This window comes from Mercenaria mercenaria, chromosome 4 (assembly GCF_021730395.1).
Source record: "Mercenaria mercenaria strain notata chromosome 4, MADL_Memer_1, whole genome shotgun sequence".
NCBI classification, from domain to species: domain Eukaryota; kingdom Metazoa; phylum Mollusca; class Bivalvia; order Venerida; family Veneridae; genus Mercenaria; species Mercenaria mercenaria.
This window is the reverse complement of record NC_069364.1, coordinates 1090500-1116480: the sequence shown is the minus strand read 5'-3', so window position 1 is coordinate 1116480 and position 25981 is coordinate 1090500. Positions and strand designations below refer to the sequence as shown.

Genomic DNA, 25981 nt, shown 5'->3' with positions numbered 1-25981 from the left:
ACCACAAGTCACTCAACACGACATAAATGAAAATGTTGCAGCTGGTTTGACGGCAACCTCTAGTCCCGGGTTAAAGAGAACTCGACATATACACAGGTTACAAGTACCATAATAAACTTAAAGGAACACCCGCAGGTGTATTCATACGGAGATGAAGAAAAAAGCGGCATATAGTCCCAGGTTAAAAGAATCAGTTCACACTAAACAATTGGCAGAACTTAACAACTGGAATTTAGAGACAAGATTTTTAAACTACTTACTTGTCACTTCAACCATCACGCACATTTCGTCCTCGGTTTTACTGTAAAACAGAATCATTTAAGTAACTCATGGTAATCAACTGTAGAACAAAACTTCCAGACAGTGAATTACAAAGCTCTAGCCTACTGAACAAAACGTCAAAATAACCAGCACACAGCGGAAAATATTCTTCACAAGTAGGACAGGTCATATTATTAATGTCAACATACTAATCTGAAAAGGATTGTTATTAATTAAGATTGAATTGAAGGATTGCAGGAAAGTTTGCTTTAAAGGTCAATTTAAATCAGAAGGTAAGATAAATAGAAGTTACTGCCAACACAAGTTCAAATTAACTCGCCTAAGAAATCGAACTTGTTAAGACAGTAACTTGATGTTCTCCCTTATATCTACCAATGAAAACGAAGTTTTAATGACATTGTTAATAACCTTACCTGTTAAAATTTGCTTGCAAACACAATTTGAAATTCCCAGCTGTAGTAGGCGTAGCTACTGTATGACCTTCAAACACTGTACTGGAATTACCAAGCGCTTTCAACGATGGCGTCTCAACAACAAGACGTAGGTCGTTATATCCAAGAGAAACAGTTGGCCTGAATATATCAATGTAGCTATGAACGTTTTTGTACATTTTTTATCAAGGTCATAATTGCTTTGTTTTTCAATACGTGCCAAAATTGTTAAATGTTTGTTCGCGTCAATGATGTAAATCAGGCTACAAAATATTTGCGAAACTTTAACAGGGTAAAGTATGTATAGTATTACGCAATATCTAAAGTCTATATTATGCAGTATGCAAAGTCTATAAAGACTTATGTCACTGTTATATTTCGCGAAACAAATATATTTCCTTGTAAAAGGTCGCGTATATACTTCAGAGATGGACTTCTGAAAATATAAACTTAACAAACATCCATGCACATATATGTACTTACGTTACTCCTGGTTTTGAAACTATTTGGAACGGAATCGAGCAGGACTTGTTAACAACACATTTCAACTTTGTCGGCAGTGCTAAATCTCCAATCAACGTCTACAAAAAAACAGGATATTTACTAATCCCTATTTTAGCCGACATTTTTTAAAAGGGTTGTACTGAATGAAATAAATTTATGTGACGCATAATTTTGTATTTGTTATAATTTGACATGTGATTACATGTTATTGCATATTGAATTAAATCTTCTTACTCAAATTAGGAAGCAAGCAACATGAACTTAACAAGAACTAAATCTTTTTCAGACGAGCTATCTCGCTTTAGAACCTCTAGCTGTCTTTGTATGATTCCATGTAATAAGCTTAGAAAGTAAATGAAGAAGACTTGCTTGTTAAAAAACTGTGATATAATAACAATTATATTAGATTATTGCAAATCAAAAACATGATGAGGTTTAGAGTACCTGAGTTTGGGCACTAGTCGTTGGACTTAGAACTTCAGCTGTAACAAAACATTATTTCCATAATATAAATCAGACATTTTTTAGGTATTTATGCATTAGGAAAAGAATGTCATGAAAAAATTGTTCGTGTTAGAAGCATTGCAATGTTAAGCCATGCCATGATTAAGGAATAATATGTAACAGCATCATGTAATAATATAAAATAACCACGACCAGGGGGTTACCTTACTGATTGGAATTTGGTGTATATAATTTCTTATGACTTTTTATCTTAGAGAATGAATAATATGTGACGTGACGCCAATTTAATTACTACGATATATTAAGATCTAGCAAACAGCCTATACAGTAATCTTTGATTCCAGGGTCAAACGTTTTTAAACATCATTTCAATAGCATACTTAAGATAAAAAGTTGTTCTAAGTTATGTGCAAGGCCTTAAAACACATTTTAAACTCTACGAGCGAATAAGCGCAGTATGATTCAACGTGACGTCATAGAAGTATGACATAAAGTATGACGTCACAATGATGTGACGTCATACAACCGTTAAAATCGTATCACTGGGTCAAATAACGAATTTGGTTATTCTGTTCACTAACAGTTTGCGACCTGTAAGATTACTTGTTTCCAAACGTCTGATAAAATAGAAACAAATATCTAAATGTTCCGTTTGCTACGCAACACTTTTTAACCATAGGGGTAAATTGTAACAGCATATGAATTATTTGCATTGTTAGAATCAAAATGATTCATACGTTTCGATATTTTTATCAGTAAATAAAATATGGGCAGTCGTTCGGATGCAAATTATTAAATCACTCATGCTACGCACTCTTTTAAAGCAAATTAGTAAATCACTCCTGCTACACACTTTTATTATTTAGCATCCTAACTTCTGCCTATATTTTATTAACTGATAAAATATAGGAACTGTGTAACGGTTGCTTACGTATAGCCTCACGTTTTGAACAAATCTCTGACAACTGCGTCAGGGAGACGACTCTTTGCTCAGTGGTAAGAGCATTGAACTTCCAACCGTGCGACTTGGGTTCGAATCCCACCAACGGCAGATGGGATTTTCAACAAATGATTTAATGCACCTATTGTCAAAGACATTACCATGATATAAATGCCAAAAACCCAGAATATGTCACCAAAAGCAAACGTTTGGTTAAGAAAAAATGGAAATACTGTTACTATGGTTACAAAAATGCATTTGCCTGATAGAAAACAACATTAGTTATGCAAACTTGCTTGCCTTGAGAAAATTTAATCGTTTTTTCGAGACTGGCAGTCGCTGAATCTAATGTTATGTTTTGTACTAAAGTTGTTGCATTTTGAAAAGGTATTATGGAGTTTATTCCAGGAATAATTACTTTTATTATGTGCTTATTTTCAAATTATGAAGTCAGTTCATTGGGAAAGGGCTTTAATTTATACTTTATAACATTGTAATGTGATTAACGAATGACAGACATTCTTCAAGCGTTACTTAGATACATAGTTAATTCCAATATATGTCGATGTTTCATTGCTACATATGCCCAGCAATTATCAAGATTATCTACGTTAGACATACTTATCCCGATGCGTCACAGGGAAGGAATGTCACTAAAACACAGGGCAATGTCAAAATTTACAAATATTAAAATCAAAATATACATGTTGTTAGAAAACTCGAAGTAAAAAGTAATACTGAAACCTTTTTCGCAATTAGTTCCTGAAAATCCCTTTGGACAAAAGCATGCAGGCCGGCTTGGAGCATGGCCATCACAGAAGCCTCCATTTCTGCATTCGAGAATCTGGCAGCCTGCCTTTCCTTAGAATACATATCAACAGCTTGGCTTACATATATGTTCTAAATATCTTGTTTGTGGTAAAATATAACAGTATTTAGTAAAACATCTTTTTAACGGTTAAAAAACAATATTTAAGGGGCCACAAAATACGGAATAATACGGGAAGTATGACAGGCTTTCATTGATGACAGTGTTATAATGTAAATGAAGTTATCATGTAAATGGCGTAACGGATGCTGATACTTGACGTCACCAAGCGTAAATTTTAGCGCTCCACTAGGTAGCGCTGAATTACACTATTTAATATAAAAAACAAAATAGATAATCAGTTAATGCGTCTTCTATTATAAACATTTGTAAATTCTAGAAAGTTCCCAGAGAAGAAACAACGCATGACTTACTATACCATTCGTATAAACGACGTATCTTTAATGGAAAAAAAACAAGGCCGAAAATTGATGTTATTTAATGGATTAATTTAGCATATTGTGTACATACGAACTGCACTTGGATCTTTAACTGTCATGTTGAAACATCGCATTTCTCCCACAACTGATGACCTAAAAATAGAATATAGGTCATTAAACAGTATTACACATCTTTCATAAAAGACGATGTTAAACAGTAAATATATATCACATTTCAGCAAGACTGCAAATCGAAAGCGAAGATTGGATATGAAAAAAATAGTATTACTGTATTGGAAAAATTGGAATTACCCTTTCAAGCCAACAGATAAGCAGAAACGTCGCACAGCGTCTATGTTAACGTTGCTGTTTACAATGGATAAGTCGACAGTGCAGTTGCCATTACTAGGATCACCAGGGTTACAGTTGTCACATGAAGAAAACAGATGATAGTTTACAAAACCATCTGGCGGATGAGGGTTGAATGTCACACTGAAACGCAGTTTTGAATGTATTATAGCTCGTGACTGAGGTAAGAGCGTTTGTTTTGTAAATACACGAAATGCGTTTACATTAACTGCATGTTTGTAAGAACAAATCAGTGTTTTATATCAGTTTTCAATACAGAGAGCTTTAAGCTACACTGGAGCTGAGCACATACTGCATGATTTAACTATAACTACTGCCAGCACTGCTACTACTACTACCACTACCGCTACCACTATAACTACTACTACTAAGACTACTAACACTTCTATGACCATTATTACTACAACCACAGCTACCACAACCACTACCACTACTGCTACCACAATGACTACCACAACCGCTTCCACCACTATTACCAATACTATTACCACTACCATTACCGCCTAAAATGCCATTACTACTTCTATTACTACTACCATTCCCGCCGTTACCAATAATACCACTCCAATTAATACAACTACTACTGCAAGTTCTATACTACAACTAAAAATACCACCACTTCCATACAAGTTATCACTACTAGCACCATTGCTAGTTCCGCTACTATTAGTAGCACCACAACTACTACTACCATTACTTCTACCACTACTACATTTACTAGCCCGCCTGCTTAGCTCAGTAGGGAGAGCATTGGTCCACGGATCGCGGGATCAGGAGTTCGATCCTCGGGCGGGGCGTATGTTCTCCGTGACGTTTTTATAAAAGAAATCGTGTCTGAAATTATTCGTCCTTCACCTCTGATAATTCATGTGGGGAAGTTGGCAATTACTTGCGGAGAACAGGTTCGTACTGGTACAGAATCCAGGAACACTGGTTAGGTTAACTGCCCGCCGTTACATGACTGAAATACTGTTGAAAAACGGCGTTAAATCCAAAACAAACAAACAAACAAAACAACTACTACTACTACCACTACTACTACTACTACTTCCACCACGATTACTACTGCAACTAACTTCTGCCTCTGCAACTACTACTTATATCACTTCTTCTTCTACTACTAATGCTCTCAGTACTGCTCCTAGTACCACCTGTTATTTAGCATCACATTTCATTCTGTCAAGCATAGAAACATTCATGAGACATACCATTCGTTTTCATTTCCGATACCAGGCGTCACGTGATAAAGCACGTGACAGGGACCTTCAGCCAGACACTCAACCTCAGTATCGGTAGGCATACTTGGTTCCATGAAATGTGGACGATCCTGTCAAATATCAGAAATATACGTCAGTCTCTTGAACAAACCCTTACTTGATACAAATTCAGGCGAAACTGTTTCTAAATATTACATCACTTAGCATTATTTCGAATTAATTCTTTAACATTATGAAAACATATGTCTCTCACTTCCAAATTTTAAATAGTGGTTTCTAACTGAGTACTTTGAAGATTCGAAAAAAGGCAGGGAAAAATTACATTTTTCGTTTGACCAAACACAGAATGCAACATTTCGTTCAACATCAACAAAATAGCCAACCAACCTTGAAAATCCAAATATGGCAGTATTAGAAGTGTGGTTTTTACATTTTTGTTTGGAAAATTACAGCATTGCAAACATTTGTGCAAATTGACCATTGCAAATACCTCTGAAGAGTTTTAACGAGAGAACCACGATGGCCCTAGATCGCTAACCTGAGTTTCACAGCTGGCTTGAACACTTTTGGTGCAGAGCATAGGGAGAAAACTAGTCCCATCCCTTGGCGGTAATGTTTTCAAACAGAGTTACCAAAGAAACATTGTTGTACAATGTTTTTTAAATTAAAGAGCGTTTTCAAAAAGATTTTTCAAGATTTCATATAGAGAAAATTAACTCTTTCATAGAGAATTAACTCCACACATTTTCTGGGGATAAGATTGTTTTAGTTTACCTATCTGGTTGCCATGACAACCAGAATTGTGTGTGCGTAACTGACCTGGATTTGAAGGAAGTTGAAAGAAGACTATGCGAGGAACAATCCTGCGAAGTTTAGTTGGAATTTGCTATGATTTTGACAGGAGGTGTTATTTAAAGAAGTTGTGGGCGGCGGAAGGATAAATGTTCGACAACACTTCTTAAATTCAACATGGGTGTTCAAGTGGGCTTAAGATATATAGCTAAATTATAATGATTTGACTTAATATTATACACTGGAGCAATTCTCACAACAATCAGAGTGCCAGGCAATTCAAAAGATTTATTTTTACGTTAAAACAAACAGGATTGACTCAGTTACAATAAAAGAATGTGAATAAAATTTAAACGGACTGTACTTTATCAAACCGTAGGCTAAGGATAATATTAACTTAGTAGAGACACAATAACAATTCGTGAACGGACAATAAAACAGAATAAACGGGTAGAAAATATTTATAAAATTATGTAAGAAAGAAAAGTTTTGTCTTTCCTCATTCTTGACTTAGTGCCACGAGGGCTCCTCTTTAGTTTTTAATTTGTAAATAAAAATGTGTAATGTGAAGAAGAATTTTTTACCTTAAATCCGTATATTGAGATTACATCTGCAAAGGAAACGGACATCATTCAAAACATTTAGTATACATAACAAATGCTATAAAAGGGTTTGATATTCGTCCCAGAGTTCAGGATATTGCCATTTGTGAAGTGAAAAAAGACGTGAAATAACATTTATAAAAAAAATATAAACTAGAGCTATCACTAAGGGCGATTAATACCCCCAGACGCCGCTGTGATACAGAAATGGTAAAATGTTGTGACCCTGACTTGACCTTCAAGTGCGTCGTTGACCTTGGATCTAGTGCTATGGGTTGTATACTCTGCAAGTTGTCTTTATAGGTATAATAACTGACTGATGCCGGTCTTAGATCCAAAGCGGTTAAGAAAATATGGAGCGACGAGAAGTTTAGCTATTTGAGATTTGCCTTCCAAATACAACCTTAACCTCGGATTTCGTGACCTAAATTTTGTGCTCTGAACATCGACTTGATGACGAAAATAATCTAAGCTACTTTCATGAAAATCTTCCCAGCGTCTTTGAAGATGTAGAGCGCTCATGAATCCAAGATACTTGACATTTTACCTGCAAGTATTACCTTGACCTTGGACCTAGTGACCTTGATTGTCCGTTTTGCATGTTGCCTTGATCAGAGTAACAATCAACGTTGATTTTGTTAAAATCTTCTCATTGGTTAAGAAGATATAGAGCGAACACTAAGTTAATCTATTTGCACTTTAACATCCAAGTGTGACCTTCGACCTAGTGATCAGGTTTGTACGCTCTGCAAATTGTCATGCTGAGGTATCAAGTGATGTAAGTTTTATGAAAATCATCTGAGCTGCTTATACAATATGGAGCAAACACAAAGTCAAGCTATTTGACTTTTGACCTCCTAATGACCAGTGCTTTTGTTCTGCACGTCTTCTTGACGAAGTTAAGGTTTTGCAGTATATCATCAAATCACAGAAATGTTTGGTACAGAAACATTATTTTTACCAACAACCCACCTGTCTAATATATGTTTTACCTTACTTTCCTGTACCACTGGATACTTAAGATATTCTCAAAAATTGCCCCCACCCCCACTTTATAAAAGAATGTCATTTGTAAAGAAATAAAACTAAACAATTGTTCAAATCGATGTTTAACCTAGTTATATGAAGTTTAAGCACAAGGACACTTACAATTGCATCAAAACAAAGACATGTAACAGGCGTTGAACTGTCCAGAAGTATACGGTCCCTTTCCAGAATTCAATATATGTGAGCAAATTGATCATGCTGTTGTAGACATATTTACGTTTAATAAGCTGTTTAATTTTTATGTTAAACAACTCTCTCTTTCTATGATTTTGTAATGTTCACTTTTTTCCAAAACCTGGACCTAACGCTTAACAGTTCATGCCAGTTTTATGCAAGTCTTCCTAGCGGACAGTGTAACGGATGGAATGATAATCTAGATTCTTGTATACCTGGTGATGTCACTGGTGCTTGACAACTCCATCTTACACCTCGCTGTGTAAGATGAACCTCGTGCTGTAAATCACGTAAAACAAACCAAATCTGTACCGTAGATTTGTTTTGTAATAGTAATGTTTTTCATAAAACAGAATAAAAAATAGTTGCTCTTTGTTTTCGATTCATACAACGTAATTTTAAGGGAAAAACATAACGTTTGACTGCAAATGATATAACAAAACTGGAACACTGTTTCCGTCTTTGTAACGCCGTGAAGTACTTCCTCTTTGAGTTCCCGTGCTTTGTTAATACGCTGCTAAAGAAGAAAGTGTTATACGAAAATCATTTGTTTAAATTCATTTTTATTATTGTTTGTCGAATATGGCATACAAGAAAAAGAATTCATTCACTGGTGGTATGCGCATATGGAAATATCCAGCTGTCGGGTAACTGTTTAGACGGTAACTCGGCAAGAGCTTCGTTTTCGCCATAAACAGTTACCCTCGAACCAGATGTTATCATCTGCACCTACCACCTGTGAAATAATCTTTTATTTTTAAACAGCCCTTAAATGCATTGTTTATCAGGGTATATTAACAGTCGAATAATTTCAAAGTGAAATGAAAATGCATTAATTCATCTACGAGAACATTTTAAATAAACGTGGAGCAAAATTTATAAAACCTTTGTGAACATGTGAACATATTCAACAACAACTTTAAACGGCGTTTAACCCAAATCAAACAAAAATTAGTCTTAAGTTACTTAAGACTAATTTTTGTTTGTTTTGGGTTTAACGCTGTTTTTCAACAGTATTTCTGTCATGTAACGGTGGGCAGTTTACCTAACCAGAGTTCCTGGATTCTGTACCACTTCAAACCTATTCTCCGCAAGTAACTGTCAACTTCCCCACATGAATCAGAGGTGGAGGCCTAATGATTTCAGACATAATGTCGTTTATCAAATAGTAACGGAGAACATACGCCCCGCCCGAGGATCGAACTCACGACCCTGCGATCCGAACACCAACGCTCTTACCTATTGAGCTAAGCGGACGGACAAAACTTGTTATCGTACAATTGCACAAACAACTTTTAAAATAAGATTCAAAGTAAAAAGGATATGATATTGGAGTTAGAGTAATTAACCTTGTAAAAAACATTGTTATGACGAGTAACAATTAATTAAAGTTTCAAGCAAGTTCGAAGTTCGAAGATATTATACTTAATATCAAGCCATGTATTTGAAATAAGAAAGGTACAAAATTGAATTGATACCGAAGCAACAGCATAAGTGATGTGGGTTATGATGAGATACAGCGGATAATATTTATAGATAAATTATTTACTTATTTAAAAAAGGGGAAATCGCAACACTATTTTAATTGTGTACTACAGATAAACAAGTGTCAATTATCCAGTAAATTGTCTAATTAAATGTCATTGAGCAAATTTCTGAGGTATTTGTATTTCACGTTTAAGTAACACCACACCTAGTAATGAAATATCAATATTCAGGCAATATCATGTTTGCTGTTGCTTTTGGCCAAGCCAAGGAACACAAATCGAGTAATAGAAATTCAGAAATATGTAAGCAGAAATATACTATACAACAAATCCCATTATTGCAATATATTAAGGAATTCATGCCCGAGTAATTATGGACGCTGACTTCGAAACACTTTCCCCTCATCGATGCATCATTGTCTTTGTTTAATATAGAAGATCGGTGGTTCTACCAGGTATTCACAAATTCAGGCAACGCAAGTAGGGGCACTGAATGTCTTCTCACACCTTCAAAAGCTTAAAAGTCGCCTTTAGTGACTTACTCTCCCCACCCCACCCATAATGCGCAAATGTGAAAGTCGTCTTGTGAATGATTAATGAAACAATAGTCTAGTTTTAAGGTAGCTGACCCGTATTTTCAGTATTTCCTGTTTTTTGCGGTACGTCATGTGTGTGTTTGGCTATATTTACCAGATCTTGGGTCAATTACTTTAAATGTAATTAATTAAATTACAATTACATTGAGAAATGTCCAATTAAATTACAATTACCATTACATGGAATTTAGCAGTGTAATTAATCAAATTACAGTTACATTGCAAATTGTAATTAATTACATTCAACTACAATACCAAATGTTGTGCTTCTTACATGAACACTATAGCAAAGTTCTTTACTTTGTACTACCTATACATGATAATTCACCTGTAAACTGATTTCAATGATTTCAATTATTGCAAATTGAATTTAAGCTCAAAGTAAAATAAGTGTTTGCGTGAGAACATCACTCAGTCTAATATTATTGCAAAAGGAGCTAAATGTCAGCCCTGATTAAAAGTTAATATATTGTTAAGCTGAATTCGGTTAGAGAAGATGCATGTAAAGTCAGGTATTTCTCTGAGGTCTGAATTTCTATATGATTTTCTGAGTTTATATGATCATGGTTCTGCAATATGTTTCAAATTTTAAAAGTATAGTTCAGTATTTAATCTTTTACATTTTAAACATATATTTAAAGTTTTTATCCGTGACACTACATGTTATCCAAAGGACCACATTGAAAATAAGTTGTAAAACATTCATGAGCCATCTTGGAATAATTATGTCACTAAAACTGTAGAATACTTATAATGTCTACAATAATAATTATATTTTCTATCTTGTTACAACTGTGATGTCAAATGCTATGTTGTTTGTATCATTTAATACAACACATTTTATCACAGATAAAAAAATGATAAACTAAATGCTAAGCATTTCAATTTTTGCTCCGATAAAAATCTAAATGATAATGATGCAAATAACAATTTCAAATCATCATTTGATCAGTTTCTCCAAAAACATAGTGACAAACATCATCAAAGATTACCAGTTGGTTCTAATAAAACAATTATATCAGAAGAAAGGAGCTATGTCCAAAGGATTAACACCTACCATAATATTCTGTTATTATTTTTCACAGCTATGAAATGCAAATTAGCATGTTAAAGTGAAGTGTCACTCAGTTTGGTAATAAACATATATATATATATTCCTAGTTAGACTCTGATTAACATGCAAATTGCCGAGTGTCATTCCAGATCTACTATCTGAATTCAAGTTTCTTTCAGATGTTAATAATGCCCTACTTAAATGGGTTGTAAGTACTACTTACCCGATATTACGTTCATCTTAAAGCAGAGCTCGTCTGTATTTACCCTGTTAATATTTATGCAAATAAAAATCTTCCTTCATTTTGATAAAATATAATAAACGGTCTTTCGGAAACACAGAATGTAATCAAGCAAAATGATAGCAGATTTCATTATTTTAAGTCTATTTAAAACTCTACCGACTAAATTTCTTCTATTTCAGTAGTTCTTAAGATAAAAGAAAATATAAGAAAATCATTTCGAAGTATAGACATGATTGGAGACTTGGTTTGACTGAGTCTGTTTATGAGGGTTAACAAAATGTACAACACCCTTCATATCTTACACACAGGTAATGCCTAATACATTCAAATGTGTGCTTATATATTAATAAAAGAACCGCCAATTTCATTTAAGAAATTAAAAGTATATATGAATATAGCTTACCCAGTTATGTTCAATGTCTGAATGCACATATCTTTAACACCGAGCTCCAATGGTTTAATTTTAATATTAGTCTGATAACTACTTTGTACTGGCGTTTCGTCCACTGTTACTAATTCCTCCAATAATATTGACAAATCAACATATCCCGGCGAAACCGTTGGTCTGAAACAAAAAATAAACAATATTCTTAAATACCGTTACTCATAATTGTTTCGGGAATGTTCAATCAGTTAATTTTTCAACATGATTTTGCTATTATTACTCTTTCAAATATATGCCGAAGTAGCGTTTAATTCTGAAGCGTTTCAGGTAATTTGCTTTCCTATCAGAAAAAATACCAAAAACATTACTTCTATATTGTAATTTCATTTTTACTTGTTTTTGGATTTAACGTCGCCTTTCACCTTTATAAACTGAACAACAAAATAAAGTATATGATATCCTGCTATCTCAAATATACATATATTTGTTCATTTCAAGATCATATTACTTTATCAACTACAAAATAAAATATATACATGTAATGAGCAGACAAAAGGGAGACGTTGTATAATACATGAAATAGGTGCATGAACCTTTGCTAAAATTGAAAAAAATTTTTAGAACTTATATGTGGTCCAGTTAGCAGCAAAGCAATGCTGCATGTACTGTAAATTCAGAACTTACAAGTGTCCAGATGGTCCATTAAGCAGCAAAGCAATGCTGCATGTTCTGTAAATTCAGAACTTAAATCTGTCCAGATGGTCCAGTAAGCAGCAATGCAATGCTGCATGTATTGTAAATTCAGAACAACTTAAAAGTGTCCAGATGGTCCAATAAGCAGCAAAGCAATGCTGCATGTTCTGTAAATTCAGAACTTAAATGTGTCCAGATGGTCCAGTAAGCAGTAAGGTAATGCTGCATGTTCTGTAAATTCAGAACTTACAAGTGTCCAGATGATCCAGTTAGCAGCAAAGCAATGCTGCATGTATTGTAAATTCAGAACTTACAAGTGTCCAGATGGTCCAATAAGCAGCAAAGCAATGCTGCATGTTCTGTAAATTCAGAACTTGCATGTGTCCAGATGGTCCAGCTAGCAGCAAAGCAATGCTGCATGTTCTGTAAATTCAGAACTTACATGTGTCCAGATGGTCCAGTAAGCAGCAAGATAATGCTGCATGTATTGTAAATTCAGAACAACTTAAAAGTGTCCAGACGGTCCAATAAGAAGCAATGCAATGCTGCATGTTCTGTAAATTCAGAACTTATATATGTCCAGATGGTCCAGTAAGCTGCAAGGCAATGCTGCATGTATTGTAAATTCAGAACAACTTACAAGTGTCCAGACGGTCCAATAAGCAGCAATGCAATGCTGCATGTTCTGTAAATTCAGAACTTACATGTGTCCAGATGGTCCAGTAAGCAGCAATGCAATGCTGCATGTTCTGTAAATTCAGAACTTAAATGTGTCCAGATGGTCCAGTAAGCATTAAGGTAATGCTGCGTGTTCTGTAAATTCAGAACTTACAAGTGTCCAGATGGTCCAGTTAGCAGCAAAGCAATGCTGCATGTTTTGTAAATTCAGAACAACTTAAAAGTGTCCAGATGGTCCAATAAGCAGCAAAGCAATGCTGCATGGTCTGTAAATTCAGAACTTAAATGTGTCCAGATGGTCCAGCTAGCAGCAAAGCAATGCTGCATGTTCTGTAAATTCAGAACTTGCATACGTACAGATGGTCCAGTAAGCAGCAAGGTAATGCTGCATGTATTGTTAATTCAGAACAACTTAAAAGTGTCCAGATGGTCCAATAAGCAGCAATGAAATGCTGCATGCTCTGTAAATTCAGAACTTAAATGTGTGATGATGGTCTAGTAAGGAGCAATGCAATGCTGCATGCACTGCGTATTCAGAACTTACATCTGTCAAGACGGTCCAATAAGAAGCAAGGTAATGCTTCATGGATTGTATTTTCGGAACTTACATGTGTCCAGGTGGTCCATTAAGCAGCAAGGCAATGCTGCATGTTTGACGTATAACACAGGGGAACACCAACGGTTTTGCCGTATATGTGAACTCCTGCAATTATGACATTTTCAATTTTACATGGATATTGTCATTTCTATTAATATTAAACATTCCATGAAAGTTCGATCAGAAGTGCTTGTGTCAGTATAATATCACAATTTGATACATTAATAATAGTTTTAGTGGTGTTATCCGTTTAAAGAGAACGCAGTTCCTTATAAAACCGATATCCTGTAACAACTATTTTCTATATTAGTAATATAACCAACCAGTTTTGTTACCAAATTACCAGTATATTCAATAATTTAAGATGGTTGTCTTCCTAAATTAGTTGTTGGAAGACTTCCCATAATCTGTATAATTATAATTATAATAACAATAAAGAAATAATGACGTTATTTAACGACAAATCCAAGTTGTCATAGGACCAGTCGTCCTGATGGTTCTCTTAGCACGTATAACATGAATGAGATTTGAAATAACAATGAACTAATCCCATAACTTACAGCTGATGATTTATGTAAGCTCGAAGGATCTGAAAACAAAATATTCAAAACTGATGCAACAACACATCGTGTTTAAACCAAACATGCATTAAGGTTCTGTAATATTCTATCTTATTTTTCACAATTGTGTCTTCAATGTAAATCGCTCAATAGTTGGATCAAAGCTGAAATATCTAGAATTGACTTCAGAAGGATGGCAGCGAAACTATTATAAAAATATACGAATAAAAAAAACAAGATATACAAGGTGTGCACTGATTTGTAAAATCTGATCATCAAAAATGATCCGTTTCAGTAGGTTGACGAGAACACAAAAGAACATAAAACGGAACCTAATATATTTACCTATAAAGTAATGGTCAAGTTAAATGACAATATTACCAACGTTAGCCAGTTAGCAAATGCATGAACGTAAGAATATAAACTTTAAATAGTTTTTGCGTAAAAAAACAAAGAGTCAAGTTACATTATAACAGCTATACCTATATTACAAGTCTGCCCAGAATATCCTGCTCTACATAAACAAGTGGCAACTCCATCATTTGTTTGGCAATAAGCTCCGTTCTGGCACCTGTTATCTGCCGGTTGACAGGGACCTACATATATAAAATATCAATACAAAAACAAGATATTTAAGCAAAACTGGATACATCTGTAGTTGGTAATACATAGTCATATGCTCTTACTTTTGATTCGATGTGTGGTTGCAGGCAGGGATATAATTCTGATGTATGTATGAGGACTAATGGAAGGAGAAACGTGTGACTATGAAACTGGAGCATTATGTACAATTTAATCTTAACGGTATTGACAACTGAAATTCGCCTCGAATGTGTACGTTTGCTCCAAAGCCTAGTTTCTGTTCAGGGTAACATTGGTAGTACTCATAACATATTTTACTTATCTTTATTGTATTGCATTGCTTTATTTATTGACAGCAAATAGTTATATAGAAAATTCCTTGTTGCGACGCTAGTGTGACCTTGTACATGCTTGAAATTATTAGTATTTACATTTAAAGTGACAAAAACATATGTGACTCAGCATATTAAGAATATGGTTTCCTACATCAGATAAAAAAGAATATTGCATACCTTTCTCACACTTATCACCAGTGTAATTATCAGCACAAATACACTTAAAGTTGTTGTGATCGACGTGAAAGCAGTGGCCATTGTTTAAACATGGTGAACTGGAACATGGATCTGCAAAGATAACCACGTATAATCATTATCATTTGCATAGTATTAATATTCATTTAATAATACAATTAACAATCAAATTAAATATAATATGATGTTCAAAAAGCTTTCATACTTGTATTAAGCTGCATATATAATAAAGTGCAAATATTCACTTCCTTTAGAAAACATCCAAATGTACTGCAACGGTCTGAAATATTTATATTTAAGATATGGTGCATCTTTTGCCTAATGGGTCCAGATTTTCAAGAATCCATTTTCTACATTTGCATTTAATACATATAACAACTAACAGATAGAATTAAGTTTACCTGATGTTGAATCATACACGCCTACTTTGTAACATACTTGCTGAAAATCGGTTTTACTGGAATAAAAATATCATACACATTTTTGAATGGCATACCGGTCAAAAGTGTAAACTTTTGCTCGGCAAGCCATGCAATAAGTGTTTCATAACATGACATCAAAAATAAATATATTTTTTGAAGTTTTGACTTATTACCCCGGTTAAGATATGTTGAATACAAACTACAGACCGGCGATTTATTTATGGAGTCATTAACTAATATTTTATATGAAACACTAGTTTCTCCCTGTGCATTTATCAACATTCGTAACATATTATATGTCTGACACTTGGTTCATTGGACGTTTTTCTAGTTTCTTGAAATTTGTATTTTGATAATAATGGTGGTTCAGTTTAGCACAAATTAGTGAATTATGATATTAACACTTCGTTACAATAGCTAAGTAAGCCGTCCCAATTTCGGATAATTCCTAAGGTTTTGTCGTCTCACCATAAAGGTATTCATTTGGAAATAAATAAAGTTATATTACCATTCATATCCTTCCTGTAATAATTAATAACTAACGGACGGTTTGAATAAATAATACATTCTGGTAAGGAATATTATTTATGTCCGTTTTACAAACACTGTAAACACGTCTTGGTTTACGAATCACCTTTGAATGTTTTTTTCTTCTTGTTTCTGACTGTAAGATACGTATGGTCCGAGAGCTCACGGACTTTTATTGCAACAATTGAGGCCAAAAGAAGTTTATACATTTTTGGAAACCATATTTCATATCCTCCACGAAAACCAATTTCTTAAGACTTCGTGTCAAAGCCGTGCCTATCTATATTTTGTTCACTTATGTTTGTGATAGGGGAAGTAAAACTCACTTGTAAAAATATTAGAGGGTAGGGTAAAGTTTACGTCTACCAGTTTTTTCACTGTTTAATTACAGTAACTATTTGATTGTCAGTAAATGTATATTTGTCAAACAATGACAGCAATAAGAAATTCATCAAAATGGAATGAAGGGCTAACTTGATATTCAAGGTCAAAGGTCAAATTTATGTGAAAATCACAAAAATGACATACTTGAAATTTATTTTTGTTCTTATAAAAAAGTTTGTTATCGTAAGGCACACATCTTTACCTATGTAATGTTTATATACATGTATCAGCAAAAATCAGAAATACAAATATTATTGCAAAAAGTCAAGGTCAGTCTTGATAATTGATGGTCAAAGTTCAGTTTCATGCGAAAAAGTGAAAACTGTTACCTTTACCTTTTCTTATCTGTTTAATATGTCTTCACATTATTAGCCGTCGAAGTTAATTCGTTTTAAATGTTTGTATGTCAGACAAAGTCAGCAGTGCAGATGTAACCCGAAACCGCCAAGGGTAAAGCTAATATCAAAGGTCAAAGGTCAAACTTGTGTGAAAAAAATGCATAAATAGCTTCCTGTTTGAAAAATAACAGATATCTTTTTTTATTATTAGTAATTACTCGTGATTAAGTTTAATGTATACATGTCCCACAATTTCAGTAATAAAAATTAATGTAGGCTGGAATTAGTTAAGTTTAAATGTGATATTAAGGGTCAAAGGTCATTTTCAAGTAAAAGAATGAAAAAATAGCTCTTTAACTTTTCTCTTTGTTGATAATATCTTGTCGGTATTAGTCAATGATATCAGTTCATTTTAATGTATAAATATTAGGCAATGTCTGGTATGCAATTCAAAACAATTTCAAAACATCCAAGGTCAAACATAATATCAAAGGTCAAAGGTCCAAAAAGTGAGTAAAATGTTGCAATAGTATTACCTGTTTGTAATGATTATTATTGTTCAAAAACATTTGTTTTGTCATTTTAGTAACTGATCGTTGTTCATTTTACTGTTTATATATATGGCAGACGATGTCATGGAAGAGAAAATATGTCAAGGTCAAACCTGGGTGAAGGTTAGTGGTCATTTTTGCATAAAGAGCACAAATTGCAGCATACTAACTCCTTGCTTTGTTCAAAACTGGCTTGTTGTTATTATTCATTGTTACCAATTTACTTTATTGTATACATGTCAAGCAAGGCCAGTAATGTAGTTCTTATCCCAGTAAGTCAGAGGCAAACCTATTATTAAAGGTCAAAGGTCAAATTTGTGTAAAAATTCGCAAAAAGCAGCATTTTTGCAATGATTTTTCTTTATTGTTTTAGGGTACTTTTGTCACTAGTTAAACTGATTATTATTCATTTTAAAATATCTATAACAGACAATATCACTGTTGAAATAATATTGAAAAAATGGTCAAGGTGAAACCTGACATTAAAGGTCAATGGACATTTTTATATAAAAAATTCAAAATACATCATATTTATTTTCTTTCTTCGTTAAAAATCAACTTGTAATTTCTTCTTTGAAAATAATTTTTCTTATGTATAATTGCATGCAATATCAACAATGCAGATCAAATTTCAAAAACAGTGAATGGTGTAAAGCTTAGGTAAAATGTCAAACTTTTTGCAATATATTAATATATATATGGGTCAATGTCAACAATGAAGATATCATCAGCCATAAGTTTATAGATCAGCCCTGATGTTAAAGGCTAAAGTTCATTTTCGGGTAAAAAATCAAAAGCTTGCACTGTTAGTTTATTTCTTTGTAAAACAATCTTGTCGTTTTCATGTTAATTCATTTAAATGTTAACTTTTACTTACTTACTTACTGCGTTTCATCTTCTTATGGCCATTTTATATTTTAGTATTAGATGCGGCAATGAAATGCCCGGTATTCTGCAGGTCGCTGGGATCTCCCCGCAGCTTGGTCTCAAATGAGATGTATGTGGGCAAGACTTTCTGGCGTGCTTCTTCCAGATAGGAACAGCTCTGCAGGATGTGGAATGGTGTTTGTTCCTCTAATCCGCACTGACATTTAGCTGTCCCCGCAACACCCAGCTTCTTCATATGTTTTCTCAGGCCACAGTGTCCAGTGCGCAGACGGAGGGTAGTTGTTTGGTTGTGCCTGATTAGCTTGTCATACTGTCATGATTAGGCAGGTAGCCTCCATTTATGTTCATCCGGTCTGACGCAAAGCTGTTCTTCAGTAGAGTCAGTATGAAATTGGAGGTTGAGGCTGAATTTACTTGGTTGCGTTCTTTGCAAGTTTGTCTGCAGCTTCATGCCCGGCTATGCCAATATGTTCAGGAATCCACTGAAATGTTACACTGTTGCTCTCAGACGGGAGATTGATGATTTTTAGCAGCTGTCTCGTTACGATGTCTGATGGACCTGCTGAGCGAGCCTGAAGAGTTGACTTGGAGTCTGTTAGGAAAACAATATTCTGTCCCTTTTCTCCTCGCTCATACAGTTGTAGTGTGGCCGATGTAAGAGCTTGCATCTCGGCTTTGAAGCTGGAGCATCTCTTGCAGACTGGATAATAGAGTGTGAGAGTGGAGCTCTCTGGAAATTTGATGTAGGCACAACTCCGAGCATTCTGAACTGCTTTTCCCATTGATTTTTTAGTATATGCTTGGATCCAAAAGTGTTCTGGATAGCGGTCACTGATCATTTCTAGCTTTAGAGATTATTGGTGAGCCTGATGCTGTTTTCCTTTTTCTTCTACTCCTGGCACTTCCAATCAGATCTTCGAAGCACAATGTCTAGGAACCCAATGATCGGGTACAAGCGGCTCTGCCTCTGCGTCCAGTGCTGTTGCTTTCCCTTTTTGTAGTTCTTTAACGATATGGTTGAGACTCGTTTCAGTCCGTTTTTGGTTCTGCTCTCGAGTTCTCAGTTGAGTGGATGTGATGGTAGTCTCTTTGCCTTCTCTGCCTGCACAAGGGCTTTTGTACTCTCGTCTTGTCTCTAATGGCTGAAGGTTGGTTGTCTTTTCCATTTCTTTCATTGGAGTCGTTTTCATTGCTCAGAGAATCATCCTCAGGCCTGAAGTTTGAGCCTTGTCCTATTTACCTTTACTGGTTTAGGAAGCGGTTACCCATGAGGTGGATTCGTACTCTGCTATTGGTCTATACGCTTGCCGTAGGATCTTTCTATTGGCTCCCCAACTTGTTCAAGTCAGTTTTTTCATACTGGCGAGTTTCTTGAAGACCCTCATCTTTGACCTTTAATGTCAGGTTTGACCTTGACTATTTTTTCCATTATTAAGAAAGAATGATTTCATCTGTTATATATACTTTAAAATGAATAATGATCAATTACTAGCTTTGACAAAAATACCATAAAATAATAAAGAAAAATCATTGCAAAAATGCTGTTTTTGCTTATTTTTACACAAATTTGACCCTTGACCTTTGATAACAAGTTTGGCTTTGGCTTAAGGCCTACATTGCAGACCTTGCTTGACATGTATACATTATAATAAACTGCTAAAAGTGATTTATAACAACAAGCTATTTTTGAACATAGTAATGAGTAAGTATACTACATTTTGATCTTTTATGCAAAAATGACCCCTGACCTTTAATACCAGGTTTGACGATGACTTATTTTCTCTTTCATGACATCATCTTACATAAATACAGTAAAACGAATAACGATCAGTTACTAAAATGACAAAACAAATACTTTTAAGCAATAATAATCATTACAAATACTAGTAGGTGATATAATTGCAACATTTCACTCACTTTTTGGACCTTTAACCTTTGATATTATGGTTGACCTTGAATGTTTTGAAATTATATGTGCATACCAGACATTGCCTAACATTTATACATTAAAAGGAACTGATATCATTGACTAATATCAACAAGGAATTACCAACAAAGAGAAAAGTTAAAGAGCTATTTTTTCATTCATGTACTTGAAAATGACCTTTGACCCTTAATATCAAATTTGAACTTGACTCATTCCAGACTATATTTTATTACTGACATCGTGGGACATATATACATTAAACTAAATCACGAGTAATTACAACTAATAAAAGAGGTATCTGTAATTTTTTCAAACAGGGAGCTATCTATGCAATTTTTCCCATAAATTTGACATTTGACCTTTGATATTAGCTTTACCCTAGGCGGTTTTGGGGTTACATCTGCACTGCTGACTTTGCCTGACATACAAACATTTAAACGAATTAACTTCAGCGATTGATAATGTGAAGACATATTAAAAAGATTAGAAAAAGTAAAGGTAACAGTTTTAACTTTTTCGCATGAAAATGAACATTGACCTTCAATTATCAAGGCTGACATTGACTTTTTTTGCAATAATATTTATATTTCTGGTTTTTGCTGATATATACACATTACATGGATACTGATGAGTGACTTATGATAACAAACTTTATTCTAAGAATAAAAATAAATTTCAGATATGCCAATTTTTGTGATTTTCACATACGTTTGACCTTTGACCTTGAATATCAAGTTTGCCCTTCATTTCATTTGTATGAATGCTTTATTGCTGTCATTGTTTGACATATATACAATTACTGACAATCAAATAGTTACTGTAATTAAACAGTGAAAAGACTAGTAGACGTAAACCTTACCCTCCCCCTAATATTTTTACAAGTGAGTTTTACCTCCCCTATCACAAACATAAGTGAAAAACATATAGATAGGCACGGCTTTGACACTTAAGAAATGGGTTTTCATAGAGAATATGAAATATTGTTTCCAAAAATGTATAAATTTCTTTTGGCCTCAATTGTTGCAAAAAAGGTCCGTAAGCTCTCGGACCAGGACATGTATGCTTTGTATTCAGTCCCAATTTACTTCATTTCATTCAATTTACTTGGGACGAGTTTGTTTTGAAATATATATATGTATAAATTTGGTTAGGAATTGTTCTGAATTATAAACCAGAGATTATTTGACAAAGATGGCAAAATACTAACCCTAACCTACTAGCTTAAAATATATTTTTTTGATGTTCAAAGCAAACACGTATGTTGTAGTATACCAGTACAAGAACAACACAACACTTGGTCCAAATAACTGCCACGATATGTATTACACGTTACTTCAGAATTCCAATGCAATATCTCAAAAGATGTGCCTTGATATTTTGATATAAAGACTTTTTTCTGTGTTTCGTTTCCTTACAATTCATTTTTTCCACGACGTAATGTTTATGACGGAATTATTTTCACCCAAAAAGTTAAAATGATCTGCCAATATACAATTTTCATTTTAATTTGACCTGTGTGTATTAGAGTGAGATTAGTTATTTTAATATTTATTTATGCATATATAATTATGGTGGTATACATACGCTGACTGGAAACATATATCCTTCTCCCCAGCACTTGCAAATATGAATGATGCTTCCGTTACACAACTAGGTCCGCGTGGATGTGCATGGTATACAGTCACATCGGCACTCGAAGAAATTACATCTTCACTTCAAATACAAGATAAGCATTATGAAACAACAAATTCGTTTTATTTCTTCTTTTATAGATATACAAAAATCAAACTGACTTTCTAATGATAGAAAGGGTTAATGTGCATGGTATTTATCAAGAAACAACATTATGATACATAAGGAAATGTAAGAGAAAGAATTACAACAATCACTGTAACTTTAAGGTTGAACGGGAGCCTTGAGTGGGGAGAAATGAGAGCTGGTCATTTTACAAAATTATACTCATAATCGGTGATGAAATAATTAATCATCATTCTGAATATTACTACGGTTTCGTAACAAATATGATATTAGTTCTGTTTTTTTGTGCTTGTAGATGGTTATGATATCGCCCGATATATACCGAATGTTTTTACTTCTGAAGGTTTGTAAAAAGAATATATGTACTTTGTATTTTCATGCTAACAAATAGCATTGAGTTTCTTACCAGAAATCAATCACAAATTTCGACAACAACGACTATATTAAATAGTTACCAACAAGGGTCAGTAGATTTTGTGCTGCTGTCGGGGTCCGCTTCATCATTATCCTTGTCATCCTTATCACACCCTGTAAAACTGCCCGAAGTATTAGTGGATGACCAACTACAGGAAGGCCTACAAGAAAAAGCCATTTTGATTCATTTTTATACATTAGATATTAAAGACTTTGATTATCTTTCTGAACAGTTTAAATTGTTTTTTTCCCTTATATTTATAAATATAAAGCATAAATGATAAAATCACGCATATGTCCGTGTAACTCTGCAATAGATCATTTTTAATTACGAAAAAAGCTTGAAAATACAGATTGAAAAAAAAACACTTCAAGATAAAATCAATTTAAAACGGTCCATTGTTGATCAATAACATATTAATTTCATCAAATCAACACAGAAGCATACAAACCGGCTTGACGCAAATGAGGTGTACATTAAAACGTAACATTTCTTCCCAGCTTTACATAATATTATGCTTCGGTCTTTTAAAGTCGGTTGAACAAATTTTACTTTTGCCTGAAATATTCAAACCAAATGAACAGGAAAATGACACATTAGAACATCCAGTACAGATACTTTTTTCCGTTTTGATATTTCATTTGTAAAATCAGTAACAAAATCCTTTGGAAGCATAGAATGTAAACAAGCAGAATAATAGCAGACTCGGTTTCATCGAGTCTATTCGTGAGAGCAACACCTGTCACGCCCCCTAGCACAGGCATAAACGGAATTCTATTACACATTTATTGTATGAACTCCATGATCCCAAAGAACCAGAAAATATTACAACACTGACTCACAAACTCACAACCAAAAGTGGTATCTATGCGTATCTTATTTCTGATTCGAAATGTAACGCCTTTAAAAAATATGAAAACTTAAGAATTGCATATATCTTTGTAATAGGCACTGGGAATAAAAATACAAACTTCAAGTAGGGGCTATTTATTTTAGATGTATATTTAGCTAACTGCATCGAAGTACACAGTCTGGAAAATATTCAAAATATTAGTTTCTGAAAAATAGTCATTTGAGCTAAAATAAAGAGATCCAGGGTAAAATATCTGGAAAAAACGAAGACCACTCCGCTAAAGATTTAATACAGGTTTAGATGGCTATGTACGTAGTATCTCATGCAGACCATGTACTTTTCGCCTCTAAGCACGAAAAATATGCATAATAACTGTAAAGGTCGGTACTTTGAAAAGAAAATATGTGAAGATAAAATCAATAAATGCCTTTTGTGATGAAATTTGTCAATTATTAGACGATTTTAAAACCCATAGAGTTCATAAAGTCTGAGAAAAATATATAGAAATACAAGAGAATCAAAGAAAACAATCTCATGTCTGTTAGATGCATGACTTTGTTATCCTATATGGTAGGTCACAAAAAAAACTTACTTTTCTATGACACACAATGTTCAATCTACAATTTCACTCTATATACAGATTGATTTCCTTTGGTAAAGAGGGCTTATGGTTAGTTTCTACTTGTAACCCTGAATATAGTAATATGATTTACTTACATTTCGTTGTAAATATGCCAGTGTGGTTGAGTCATTTTCGGCTAAACAAACAAAGACAAAGCGACACGCAGTTGTATATTATATCCAATAATTTGGAAACATTTCGTTCTGTTTTTATTAACATTGAAAGAAAAATCAAATAATACACTACCGGATACAAAAAAAAATAAAGTTTACGTGTTTTGAAATTGCCTCTCACAACAAAGATGAAATCTACATTACAAGTCTTAACCGTATATAACGCTGTATGCCAAAATGAATATAATAGTTAAAATATTTAACATAAAGTGCAAAGAGCAAATGTGTTGTTTGTATTTTCATTCTTATAACATTTAGCTCAAACTTAGGAAAACCATCAACAGTTTATTGGTGAAAGCCAAAGAGACATCCTTATTACGAGTTAGACTCAATGACGACAACTTTCATAATCATTAAGCAACATCAGTGTCTATTTTTGTAATTAAAAACTTACGGTTCGGAGCAATGACTATCTCATAACACGTTGATGATGTTGAAGTCCTGAAATAATAAAGCAATGTGGTCGGGAAACCCTTGACATGCTCACCTTACCTTGACATAAAATACTACAGAATCATTTTAGTGAAGAATAAACATGGGAGGTCTACACATGCATGAAGGACCTCAATAAAACGGATCATCAAAAGAAATATTGTCAGGATTTGTTTTGCGTTAAAAGGAAAAACGAAATACAAAAATGAGTCTGAACGACAACTATAGCACGATCATAATAGCTCGGTTGGTCGTGGCCTACTATAACACGATCATAATAGCTCGGTTGGTCGCCTACTATAGCACGATCATAATAGCCCGGTTGGTCGCCTACTATAACACGATCATAATAGCTCGGTTGGTCGCCTACTATAGCACGATCATAATAGCCCGGATGGTCGCCTACTATAGCACGATCATAATAGCTCGGTTGGTCGCCTACTATAACACGATACTATAACACGATCATAATAGCTCGGTTGGTCGCCTACTATAACACGATCATAATAGCTCGGTTGGTCGCCTACTATAACACGATCATAAAAGCTCGGTTGGCCGCCTACTATAACACGATCATAATAGCTCGGTTGGTCGCCTACTATAACACGATCATAATAGCTCGGTTGGTCGCCTACTATAACACGATCATAATAGCTCGGTTGGTCGCCTACTATAACACGATCATAATAGCTCGGTTGGTCGCCTACTATAACACGATCATAATAGCTCGGTTGGTCGCCTACTATAACACGATCATAATAGCTCGGTTGGTCGCCTACTATAACACGATCATAACAACTCGGTTGGTCGCCTACTATAACATGATCGTAATAGGTCAGTTGGTCGCTTACTATAGCCAATCATAATAGCTCGGTTGGTCGCTTACTATAGCCGATCATAATCGCTCGGTTAGTCGCCTACTATAACACGATCATTATAGCTCGGTTGGCCGCCTTCTGTAGCACGATCATAATAGTTCGGTTGGTCGCATACTATAACACGATCAATATAGCCCGGTTGGCCGCCTTCTGTGGCACGGTCATAATAGTTCGTTTGGTCGCCTTCTATTACACGATCATAGTAGCTCGGTTGGTCGCCTACTATAACACGATCATAATAGCTCGGTTGGTCGCCTACTATAACACGATCATAATAGCTCGGTTGGTCGCATACTATAAGACGATCATAATAGCTGGGTTGGTCGCCTACTAT

The 25981-nt window shown here is 34.3% G+C and overlaps 1 protein-coding gene across 1 annotated transcript in view; it reads right to left on the bottom strand.

Moving 5' to 3' along the window:
- Positions 1-244: 244 nt before the first annotated feature.
- Positions 245-25981, bottom strand: part of LOC128556100 (fibropellin-1-like) — a 31411-nt gene continuing 5674 nt past the window's right edge. The window contains exons 5-22 of the mRNA XM_053540004.1: positions 22730-22849; positions 22101-22229; positions 15880-15935; positions 15461-15571; positions 14849-14962; positions 14367-14395; positions 13817-13911; positions 11856-12017; positions 11432-11475; positions 6833-6858; positions 5448-5566; positions 4183-4362; positions 3962-4023; positions 3367-3483; positions 1662-1699; positions 1197-1294; positions 696-854; positions 245-301 (exon numbers count right to left, since the gene is read on the bottom strand). Of these exons, the coding sequence (XP_053395979.1) occupies positions 253-301; positions 696-854; positions 1197-1294; positions 1662-1699; positions 3367-3483; positions 3962-4023; positions 4183-4362; positions 5448-5566; positions 6833-6858; positions 11432-11475; positions 11856-12017; positions 13817-13911; positions 14367-14395; positions 14849-14962; positions 15461-15571; positions 15880-15935; positions 22101-22229; positions 22730-22849 (1708 nt within the window). The 3' untranslated portion in view covers positions 245-252. The remainder of the gene's footprint in view (positions 302-695; positions 855-1196; positions 1295-1661; positions 1700-3366; positions 3484-3961; positions 4024-4182; positions 4363-5447; positions 5567-6832; positions 6859-11431; positions 11476-11855; positions 12018-13816; positions 13912-14366; positions 14396-14848; positions 14963-15460; positions 15572-15879; positions 15936-22100; positions 22230-22729; positions 22850-25981) is intronic.